At 36.6% G+C, this 12,524-nt stretch overlaps 1 protein-coding gene across 1 annotated transcript; it reads right to left on the bottom strand.

Moving 5' to 3' along the window:
• Positions 1–242: 242 nt before the first annotated feature.
• On the bottom strand, positions 243–7,445 carry LOC113349187 (golgin candidate 1-like). The gene is made up of 21 exons (XM_026593119.1): positions 7,199–7,445; positions 6,535–6,612; positions 6,305–6,366; positions 5,564–6,199; positions 5,381–5,443; positions 4,723–4,800; positions 4,410–4,613; positions 4,206–4,262; positions 4,018–4,092; positions 3,856–3,927; positions 3,289–3,351; positions 3,080–3,178; positions 2,307–2,384; positions 1,697–1,765; positions 1,484–1,531; positions 1,296–1,391; positions 1,111–1,187; positions 946–991; positions 748–846; positions 599–643; positions 243–467 (listed from the first exon to the last, which is right to left on the bottom strand). Exons 1-21 carry the CDS (start codon positions 7,224–7,226, stop codon positions 396–398), a joined length of 2,145 nt encoding a protein of 714 aa, XP_026448904.1. The 5' UTR covers positions 7,227–7,445; the 3' UTR covers positions 243–395.
• Positions 7,446–12,524: the final 5,079 nt, after the last annotated feature.

Genomic DNA, 12,524 nt, shown 5'->3' with positions numbered 1-12,524 from the left:
GAGAATAGATTGCCAGCATTTCCCCTCGTACAAATGTACATTTCCAACAAAAAGTTAACAAGACTCAAATCACACCCACCCATAATGAAGTAAAAGAAGGTGAATCTTATCTGCGCACATATCGTTTTTTTCAGATTTTGGTGAATAATTTGATTAGTAGGGGTAGAATTTCATCATCTATTCATACATTCCAAGTAAAAAGGGCAAAGTTCAAAGACTCTGCACTTTGCAAAAGTATGTTAGAAATGTTAAACAACAGAACAAGTTGCTATAAAAAAAAAATGTATTTCTACAGGTATATATGAACTTCGTTCTTTTTGGATTCCAGTGAGTAAAATAGTAAAGAAAAACTACAAAGCTGAACAATATAATGAGTTGAACAATTATATATTATCTCACGGCAAAGTTGGGTAATTTAGTCCCATCGAGGCTGCAACTTCACTGGCGGAAAAGTTGTCCGCTTGTTCCTAAATTGAACAAAGCACAACAATCATTAGTCAAGTCATATAATTAGTTTGCAGAATGCAGTTTAACTTTTTCTTATGTTCTAGTGATTAACAAATTATCCATGAAGTCCTGAATTTTTTCAAACACATACCTGAAGCCGATGTAACAGATACATTAAGAAGAGATGAACAAACACCTGTGAACTCAAGATTAACAAAGATAATTTAGACAGTGTAAATATGCCATCACCTTATTGTTAAAATCCCGAAAAATCAAAGGGTTTAGTTTAAGGTTTTTCACCAGATAGAAGAGTAGGAGTACTCTTGCAACAGGATATCGCCAGAGAAATCGAGTGGCTCTAACTGCTCCTGAATCTATAAGCTTTACTGCTTTTTGTAACTGTATAAATAAGAAAAGCATCAACCCACAGCTTGATAAGGTTAGGGTATAAATAGGAGTGACAAATAGGATTATGAGAAAGAACAGTGGACCGGTTACCTGTAAACTAGCACCAGCCATATGCCGATGATACAAGGGTAGAGGCCTGTGGTTGTAGTTTCATCAGAAAACATTAGACTTTTGCTCTTTTTCTTGTCAGAATAAGGTAAGGAAATATTGAGTATTTTCAGAGCAGCCAAAATCAGATAGCAAGCAATAACATACTCGAGGGTTTTCAAATCAGTATCTTCTTCCCAAGATGTTGATGCCCTGCGTGGAACCTTACTTCTTTCTGCTTCTACCTGTCCATTAATATAACAAAACTTTAAGTAACCCGAGAGGAACAGGTCCAAAAAAACGCAATGTATTAATTAAGGTTATAAAGTGCAGTTGGCAAATAACAGACAAACCTGTGCTTCTTGAAATCGCTTAGCCTCTTTCTCCAATTGGAACTCAGTTGCAGCCTTCTCACTAGCCATTGTCTCTAATTGAGTTTGCTTGTAGTACTGAAAGAAATGATACAAATTGCTTTATGAATGACTCGGTGGTAATAAACTATAAACAATGGGGTTAGATGTGTCTCTTAGGCCTGACGTACCAATAAATCTGTTAACTCGCGATAGCGTTTTTCTAGCTCCATGTGTTCCTGTTAACCATTGTGATATGTAAAAGGTATGTATTAATTGTTATTGCAAAAAGGAAGGAGTATAACATGAGCCACTAAGAAAAGTAAGAGAATCCGGGTGTAAACAGACAAGTGCACCCTTTTACTAGTAAAAGAAACATTAACTGAAAACTGAGGGCCACCAACCTGCCGTGAATAATGCTCAGCATCCCTTTTCATGCCTGCCATTTCCACCCTCATTTTCTGCATTTCAGCCTGCAAGGGTAGTAAGAGATATACTAAGAACTTGATTTTTAATTCTCAATCACAATCATATTGCACTAAATGAACTATCTCTGAATCTAGTGATACAAAGCCTAGGATTGAACTTCTCTAAATGAACTATCTCTGAATCTAGTGATACAAAGCCTAGGATTGAACTTCTCTGAATGGGTAATGGATAGCAATGTTTTAAAACAGCCACTATAATGGTGAAATGGTCAAAGGCAACATAACCATTAACGGTCGTGAAACGGGAAATAAAACAAGCGAAAAGTTTTCGGAAAACGTATATAACCGTTATACCCGCTATTCACTGTTTTTCTTGTTATAACAGGCATCAATGAGCTTGCTTATCAATAAGGGTTTCATCCCCTAACGAACAGTGATGGCCAATGACCGTTATCTCCATAATTGAAAACATTGGTTCAGGGATAATAGTCTTCAACAAAGTCCTAGTTGTGCATTATAGCCGTTTCAAGAGTTAAGTACCAATATATCGATTCTGTTGCACTTAGACAAAACACAATAAAATTACCTCCAAAGAAGAAAGCTTGCTTTCTGCATCCCTTTGACCCTGGCGTGCACGCTCTACTTCTTCCTGCCATGCCTGCATCTGTGGTTGAAGTATTAAAATTAATAACATATTGTAGAAAATTCCAGGAAGGCAAGCAAACAAACAGAAATTGTGGTTAGCACTAGATGCACTTCATTTATCTTGAAAGTATAATGGCCAGAAACAAAAACGAATAACTTAGATCTCACGCACTACTTAGTCTCTTAGTGTAATGATCATATGGCATGGTCTGCATGGAGTAAGGCATCTAACTTCATGTGGTGTGCCACATGACAATTATCAAATATTACATTGAACCGAGTTGAATACACTAACTGAACCGTCGGGATTCCTTGTCACAGAACAAGGAGTTCTCAGTTTGTTTATAATTCATAAAGAATAAACCCAAGCTGGTAACCATTATTTTACTTGCTCATGGGGCCAGAATCATGTAGTTAATCATTGAGACATGTTTTGTTTTTAGTCAAGGGGTTCTCATTTTGTTGATAATTCATAAAAAATAAACCCAAGCTGGTAACCATTATTTTGCTTACTCATGGGGCTCAGAATCATGTGGTTAATCAATGAGACATGTTTTATTTTTAGTCTACGGAAGGTGTTTCATTTCCAACTATATATACGTAATCTGGTTTTCAAAATTCTCCTTTTTAATCATGGTCACATTACTTTAAACTATCATATGTTTGATTAAGAGTTTATATGTCTCCAAGTACTAATAATGTACCATTACCAACCTGAAGTGCTTGACTTGCTTCGTCAGGAGACCTCTTTTGTCCACGGCGAACTCGAGCTTCCATATCTTGCAACTCTTGAGTCAATGATGCACATTCAGCCTGATAATGTACTGATGATTACCACCAAGGAGCTCAAGATCGAATTTTCACCTCAATAGCCAGAAAAGAAGAACTGAAAAATAAGAAATGCATGAAAGATTGTAGTCTACCTCAACTACTGCCAACTTTTGCTCCAGATCTGCTGCCCTTGATGCCCGCTCATCAGCTGTTCTCTGAATTACATGCTTTTGTCAAAAATTGAGTTGAAATGACACAGGAGATAAACCAGGCTACCATCTACTCAGCAAAAGCATGAGGGGTAAGATGTTATAGCAGCTGTCACGTTTCCTTTTTAATCCATACATTTATTAAGAAGCCTAGATGTGGCAAAGAGTAGTTCTTTTTATTTTATTGATTGGTCGTATAACTGTATGAAGTTCACATACTCAGGTTAGAGGGCCCAGTACTCGTGGTGTCGTGATAATTAAAAGACAAAATTGGTCATCCAACGGCTTCAAGAACCCTGTATACATACATCTTTGCTAGACCAACAAAGTACGACAAAATAAAACCTGCAACCTTTTCAAGAATATCCTGGCTGACTCAATCAGCTGTCTGGCATGTGGTAGCTTCCGATAGTTATTGTAGTAGTAGAGGGAGGGAGGGGAATACTAGTTGTAGCCAGAAAGTAAGAATAGAAAGAAAAAGAAAAATTGTAACTGCTGAGCTCCAAATACCTGGATTCTAGCAAGGGCTGTTGATGCTTCAAGAGCTCGATGTTCTAACTCCACTTCCCGTTCCATAGCTGCCTGATTATTGAAACAGAAATTTTCAATTAGAGAAGCACAATAGAAACACCTAAAAGTGTAGAAATTTTTCTAACAAGTACAGATATTAACCATTTTGGTAGCATTGTGTGCCGCATGTTCTTCTTCTGCCCTGCGCTCTACAGAAGCCAGCTCTTCACGTAGAGCCTGGAGTTTGAAACAAGGAAACAATCATGGTAATGAAGAAAAAACTAGAATGACGAAGACCCAATTGAAATTAGGAGGAACATTGTGATGTACAGTAATTTTAAGCTGCTCACCTGCATCATCCGTGTTTCTGTCAGTTCCCGGTTTCTCATGATAGACTCCATATTTGCCTGGTTAAGAATGCATGGAACATAGTTATTAGGGAACTGATTTTTGTTTCAAATGAGAATAATTCATGGAATACAGTTATTGCTTATTAGGGAACTGATTTTTTTTATTTTAAGTGAGAGTAATGCATGGAACCACAAGATATATACCTGAAGAGAGCCCAGCTTTCCTTCAGATGTAGCAGCCTGTTTCTTTAGCGAATCCATTGAATTGATAAGGTTTTCAATTTCTGAATTCTTTGCAGCCAAAGCATCACTCATATTGGATTCAACTCTAGACACTTCAATCTTGGATGCAGATAAATCTTGCTGTAGTTGCTCAACTAGAGCCTCATATGACTGTCTTCTTTCTCTCTTTAACAGTTCAAACAAATTAACAGGAAAAACATCAAACTGTTAAGTACATAAGCAGTATGAAGTTTGGCATTATCCCAGACTTGTAGACGTATTGAAGTCAATTTACCTCTGACACAAGAAGCTCTTCCAGCTGCTTATTTTCAGATTTGTATTCTTGAAGGCGGGTTGAAAGTCCAGCACAAACCTGTATATTCATACAACAAAAAAGATATTGGGGATTTCAAGAACAAATAACAACCAACATACAAGAAAACCCATCACAGGAACATTGGACAGTATGTAGAGTAAGGTGATAGCCAGCAGATATATATGACAATCTCTTTTTCATGTCTTTTCAAGATTTGAATCCTAAATGTTCCTTAGTATATTATTATATGTCATATTGTATACATTCAGGAGTCTTTCTTCTTTCGCAGAAGCCTTTGACTGCTTCCATGGGTCTGTAATTAGGGTCTGGACAAATTATAGGCGATTCCTATCCTTCTACTCCTTTCGCAGATAGCTGATAAGTAGTTTAAAATTAAATGAATAATCAACTTATAGGCGATTCTTATCCTTTCACACATGGTGATGATGGTAAACTCAGACTAGGTGAAGGATTCACGATTCCGCAGTAAGAAGATTGCCAGATTGGTCAAAAGAATTGCTGGGAGTTGTTAACATTGTTCCACTTCCTTGTGTAAGTAACTAAATATTGCTAACATATAATACAAAGAAAACTATAACGTTGTGCAACACAACTGAAAGTAGATGAGATTTCTTACCCTAGCTAACCTGGCTTCTTTAGATTGACCAGTAGATTTTGCAGTTTTGAGCAATCCCTGAGCCTGCAAACCAGCTAAAGGAACTAGTCAACAAATAGAGTATACGCTGAGCATATAACCAACGATCACATTGCTAAGCACAACTGATATATGGAACTGTTTAAGTATATTGACATAGGTTACCTCATCAAGTTGCTCTTGCACTCTAGCTGGAGAAACATCAGGTTTATGTTCCTGTTGCATCTTTATTTCTAAAGAAGGTTGGTTTTTTCGATCTACATCTTCTGATGAAGCATCAGTGTTAGTATGTGTTGCCACATATTCTTGTTCAGATCTCTCTAAACCAACTTTTGAAGGAGTATCCTCAACTCCTGGTTTAGTGATTTGTTCGGCATCAGCAGATTGTTCTTTATCAATGACATCATCTCCTTCGCCCACTGAAACTGAAGGCAATTCTTTATGTCTCTCTGATGTATTTTCAATGGTACTTTCACCATTTACTGATGAACTAGAAGCTACTGAATCATTAATGGTAGAAGAAATTTCCGTTGCAGTAAGACTATCTGGTTTATCTACATCACTCGGGGTTGCCTCAGGTAAAGAAACACTCAATATAGTGCCCTCTTCATTTGAATCTGGCTGTATCTCCTTGCTAGTTCTGGTCGTGGAATTGCTGGAAACAGCACCATCATTTTCAGAAGATACAGTACCCTCCAACGTATCAGGTTTAGCATTATCTGGGGATGGCTGTGTGATACCTTGACCAGGCTCAATGGAGCTTGTTTTAGGAGGTTCACTAGCCTGGAGCCTTGACTGAGCCTGCAGATTCAGTTGCGCACACAAATTAGTGACATCAGAAAAGTATTCAAGTCATTTCTTGGCTAATCTTCCTATCAAAAAGTCAGGGATGTGCTAGAATAAGACCTTCTCCTTCCGTTTAGTTTTCTTGGACTTCAACTCTTCCCCATTGGATGCTAATGAGTTGCCTAAAGAGACACCACATATGCACCAAAATAAGTATAAGATTGACTTTTACTCATACTATACATCAATAACACCAAGAGTTAAAAGCTTGGCCAGAGAGGTAAAGTTGTCAAGCACAAAACATACTCTTAGTGGTGAGTCACAATTAAAGAGGCAATAAGATCGGATACCTGGTGAGTTTGATTCAGGTTGCTGGTCATAGTCACTAACCACCAGCTTTGCCCGTCGATCTACAACTTCTAGTAAATCTGGATTCACAAAGAAAACGTTAACTTAGATCATCAGTAATTCTCCGACATAACAAGATTTTTTCTGAAAACCATTTAACATATGAATTAGCATGTATGTACGTTTAACATATTAGCATGTCATTTCCTATGTATGAAATGATGGACGCGCTATGAATAGAGGGATGTATAGACACTACAATTAGAGTTAATTATATCTAATAGCAGTATCCTCTACTGTACCTCTGGTTCTATATTCGAGATCTCTCTGGAGATGAATTATTCACGTCTCGAATTGCATTCACTACTTAGTGACACAACTACATGCATTCAAATTCAATAAATTTCTTCTCACTTTTTGTTCCAATGTTCATATTTCAGGTTCAACTTCGACAACAATAGTTTCATTGTATCGAATTAAAATCAATATTTCAATGTATAAGAAGAGTTTACCTAGTATCGTTCTCTACCCAGTTTTGTCATGCAAAAGCCAAATTCATCACTACTACTATTAAGCAAATAAGATCAAATTTTAAAAAATAAAACAAGACTGATCAGATTATTATATATTGATTGAAACAAATGAACTAAGAAGATTTCTCCATACCTTCGGCAGCTTTAAGCCACTTCGCCATTACCAAATGGTATTATTATGCCCTAAAATTGGATTACTGAGGGAAGAAACAGACGAACATTTAATCTAGTAGATCTGAAAATTGTTGGAGATGATTCGGTTATTGTTGGTCGGAGTAAGGTTTGATCGATTTGGAAAATGGTGAAGGACGGAAAAGGAAAAAAGATGTTGAGGTAAAAGAAGAAAGGAAATTACTGTTAGGCGTCTGGTCTTAATCAGATCTGTTGTGTATAAAAGGAGACGGACGGGGTCAGTTGGTTAAAACTTAATAAAGGATATGGCTTGAAAAGGTCAGTGATTAATGCAAAGCCCAATGGAGCCAAACAGCACATACAACCACAAGTGTGCGCAAGGTTGGTATGGAATGCAAATCTATTTTGCTCCACTATGGACAGTTGAAACTTCAGAAATTGATGGCCAAATGGTCAATTTTATTGGTGTGTTCACTGCAGTCGTAATAGAGCAAAAAAATCGCATCTCATCTAAAATCGCATAGACCAAAAAAATAATCCGCCAGCGGATTAGCTTCATCCTCACATATCAAGATTTCACATTTTTAATCAGCTCATTGCAAGTTTAAGATTCACACCTTTATCTCTAAATTTTTCAATTTCATCCTCAATACTCATCTTTCCCTTATTTCAAGCACAATACTCATACCATCTCAATCTATCAGAAACATTTCCAAAACTCCTTTTCTACAACAAACATGGCAATCCCCTCGCAACAACAAACGCATCCCTGGCAGAGTTCGTGGCGTCAAGTTTACGATGGATGCATACGAATCAATTTGCAGAAATTATGTATTTTTTTTTATCTTAGATCAAATCAATGGTTGCCAGCAACTGGGGAAAGATTTTTGAAAATTTTCGTGAAGAAATCGGTAACATCAATTCTAGTGACTCCGAAGGGTTGTCTCATCGTACTCATGCAATTAGCAAAGCCTTTAGTCAATATGTAGCTTTGATCATGCAAATGTACCCGATGCAAAAGAGGTGGTGAAGGTGAACCACATGTGGAACAAAAATGTCGAGAAGAGTGGCAAAGATCCCGTAAAACCAGTTTCCAACAGGAAAGTTGATTCAACATTCTAAAGGTTCTTAACAAATTTAATCCATACTTGTTGGAAGTAATCAAATGCAAACAAGTCAGAGAGCTGGAAAAGCGGCGAGAGACGCAGCCCAAAGAACAGTAAAATGAGGTTCAAACGAGTTCAACTATTCTGAGCACAAGGAATTCGAGCGTCAGGTAGAACAAGAATGAAGCAGGTACCGAGGCCTGACATTAAGACACTTCAAAAAAGTCATCTTTCGTGAGAACAACATTACAGGGATTTTAACAGGTACAAACTGAAAAAGAGAGGGTACCAAGTACACCACCAACTTTTTCATTCGGAAACTTGCATCGACAAAATTTAATACAATTGCAAGCAGCCCAACTTAATGATCCTTGACAATATGTATGTAGATTTTATATTTCTATCTCTTCTCAATCAGTACGTATAAACTAAGGAGTCCGAGAGCCTGGTTGTTAAGAAGAGTACTTGGATGATCTCAAAAATCAATATCCAAGATCAATTTAGTCATATCCAAAAAATCAAATCGGAATTCTGCCAAGAAATAAACTTGTAATTTATCATTCAAGATACGAATTTTACAAGAAACAAATAACGTAATTGATCACAATTATATGGACGTATCTACTAAGATTGAATAAGTACTACTTGTGTAAATCATATTATAAAGATAAACAACATAATGCGGAAAGGGAAAAACAAAAAACATCAGAAGTTTTGCTAACGAGGAAACCGCAACAGCAGAAAAACCAGAGGACCTCGTCCATATTTGAACACCAAACTGTATTGAGCCGCTACATACACTAGCCTACTATCAGACTTCGGATTGGAATGTAGTTGAGACCGAATCCACCTTCCAAGGGCTTAAGTTATATTCTCTTGAACTCGCAAGGCTCTACCCAACTAATTCCCTTAGATAAAGTCCTTTACATCCTAAGAGTTGCTTCAATGAATACTTTTGATACTAATTTTCCTCTAGCAGATATGCCTATTTGATTTTCCTTTAGATCAAAAATCAAGGCTTGGAAATCCGTTTGCAATACACAAAGCTAGCAAACCTCATAAATCCGGAACACTTATACTCACTTAGATGAGAAGCCTGGATTTTTTACCACCTCTCAAAAATAATCTTCAACTTATCGATTAAGAATTGTTTTCAGATATCTATCTTGAGGAATCACAAAGTCTGAGACGAAGAGAACTTTGCGATTAATATCTATCTTGCTGAAAGAGATTACGAAAACCTCGATAACAGAAAAGAAAGATCAGGATACACAAACTATCAAGGTAAAAGATAGTCGAACATGGCTTCATGAATCCCCAAACCGAAATCTATTAGTCGTAAACCTAATAACATCTCACAAACGAAACTTAGGTCAATAAAGGACTACTCTAGCTATCAACTAGGACACAAGGTGTCAGGAATTAACATCTTTATATATAGTTTTTCAAGATTGAGGGTTTCTTAAAACTCAAGCTAAGATAACTTGAGATTTAATCAAACTCTTTCTTTATTTATTTGACACTCTAATTAGTGTTTCAAGTAAGTATATAAGAAGTGTGTCTTGAAACTACATAGAAGAGTATACACAATGGTATGGTTATGGAACCATGGGTAAGGACTGTTCTTTTTTGAAAATATGCCATATGAATTATTAGCAATTTGATGTTCATTTAAACACTTAGGAATTTAATCATGATACACATAAACAAGTTTTTTAGTGATGAATGATGTCTTAGAGGTGTTTAAGAAAGTCATATCAATGCTAAACTTATTTAAAAATTAAGTCTTTGAACATCTGCTAAATTCTACTAGGACCATCGGTAAAACGGTTCTTGAACCATAAGGCAAGTTCACGAGTCAGGGTGCTACGATCGTGAACGGGTTCACCAACCCTACTCGGCTTGAGAACTCAGATGGACTCGTTTCATGAACCGGGTTCGCCTACCGTTAGTCTTTTACACCAACATGAAATATTCAGATCACCACGGTGTGTGAACTGGGTTCGTGAACTGTCTCATTTTGAACTTACGATTTGCGAACTGGTTCGCCAACCTTCCTTACATTTCTGAGACTCAGATATCCATGGTTTGCAAAGTGGTCCGCCAACCTACCCTGAGCCAAAATATCAGAAGTTCTAAATTTCTCTCTTTTGATGTTTGAACATTCCCAAATGATAAAATCATTTGCATGGCAATTTTCAATTGTTCCAAAAAATAATTCTTGAACAATAAATTGTTTCGAACTAATATTGTTAAGGACCTTTGAATATCTATTCTTGAAACATGTTTCGAGATATTTAACAAGACAAGCTTGACTTTAAATTTCTTCTTTGTAAATCTACTAGAAGCTACATGACATAGTCCCATAAGATAGAATGGTAATATAGTGAGTAAATAAAACGGTTCAGTCTTCACATACTTGATTGATGAAGTTCTTCAAATGTCTTCATCGATCTTCAGTCTTCAAGGGTGATGTCTGATACTCAATTACTAAATTTTAACCTAGACTGAGACTTGATTTCAAAGACAAGAAATCTAGATATAGTTTTGATCAACTAATATTGATAACAAGCTTGAGATAACAAAACTTGTGTTTTCAAACGAGCATTGCTTTAACAAAAACTACTCTTCATAATACAATATACAAAGGGATGCAGTTTCCTTTTGTTCAGGACTAAATCCTCAGACATCAAACTGATAATTAAATAAAGTTTGTACCTGATAAAACTCAGCAAATCATTTGAGTTAAGTTGCAGCCTATGCGGAATTCATGTTGAAAATATGCATCATAATGCACACATCCAGGATTAAAATAATCATAGATCATCTTGTCGTGGTAAAAATTTCTCGTCACGTCCATCTTCTAGTCATAACTTGTTATGGCTCTAAAGGCCCTGAATGTAATTGCAACATAAAATTTCGTCGACTTCTATCCTCAACTGCGTCTTTATCCATTTGAGTCATTTGACGCAAAATCTATCCATACATTTCTTATTCTCATTCTTCATACTAGGTTTCACCCATTTCCATATCTTTCTCAGAAGAATCAAAATTAGGATTACATGATTGGAAATTAAAAGCATTTAATTGAAAGAAATTGAGAAAAGATTGATTATATGAAAGAGTGTTGTGATTTTGGATAATGAAATTGAGTCGCATGTATTGGAGTGGTAAATAGCCATTCTAGTAACCGCTAGCGATTTTGGGTAATCCGCCAGCTGATTATGTTGGCTCATGCGGTCATCCTCCATCAATGTGTCTCACATTCTTCAAAGTGGAAAATCCACTTTTCCTATCCACGTGGCTTACCAAATAATTTGGTTAGGTGATTCCCATATATAGTAATCGCCCTGATAGGAGCACTGGATTGTTGTGGAGTGTACCAAAATCCATAAGAGACAAAAGACTTTTAACACATTGATGAAACTCACTAGCAAGCTGATACCCCCTATTAGCAATGTTGCGCGTTCGTTTCGGAGAATCGCAAGTCAAATAATCCGATTACAAGGTAATTAGGCCGATTCTCCAAAGCGAAATAATACTGTCAGCTCATAATCGGATTCATCCAGAATTCAATTACCTCAAAACACTCTTTTTATATTTCATTGGTCGATGAGTGGGATTGAATTGGATTCCGGAAAATTAAGGATTACCAATGGTAAAATGACCTAACTACATTTTTTTTTTAAATAATCGAGTGAAACAAAATTGTCCTCATTTTTCAAAATCTTTGGGAGAGAAGAATAAAACCATCTCGAGAGAGAGATTGGTAATGATGGTGGAAATGGAGGTGGATGTGGGATGAGGGGTATTGATCAATGCCAGATAAGCTTGAATAGTTGTGTGGAGACCTCAGGGTACAACAGGTTATTATTTATTTTTTAAATTTTATGAAAGAAATTCGGTGGCGGTGGAGCCGAGGTGAAAGGGGAACCTGCGATTTTAAGTTTTCGAGCTCCTATTTATTTCGTTTTATCGACTGAGTTATCCTTCCCTCCTCTTGCTCTTTTCTTTTTCGTGCTGGACTGGTGGTAGTGGTGCTACTGAGATGGTTGGATAAAATAGAGTGGGTGATTATAGTGGTTGTGGGGGTTCCGGTGGTGGTTTTGGAGATGGAAATTTTTGACCACTTAATACAGTCAGATTAATAGGTAGTTTTTTGTTGTCATACAGTGATGAAGATGACGATGACTGCGATGAAAATGATGATGACGAATATGA

The sequence above is a fragment of the Papaver somniferum genome, chromosome 2 (genome assembly GCF_003573695.1).
Source record: "Papaver somniferum cultivar HN1 chromosome 2, ASM357369v1, whole genome shotgun sequence".
NCBI lineage: Eukaryota > Viridiplantae > Streptophyta > Magnoliopsida > Ranunculales > Papaveraceae > Papaver > Papaver somniferum.
Note: the sequence above shows the minus strand (reverse complement) of the source record. Positions and strands in the feature narration are given on the sequence as shown.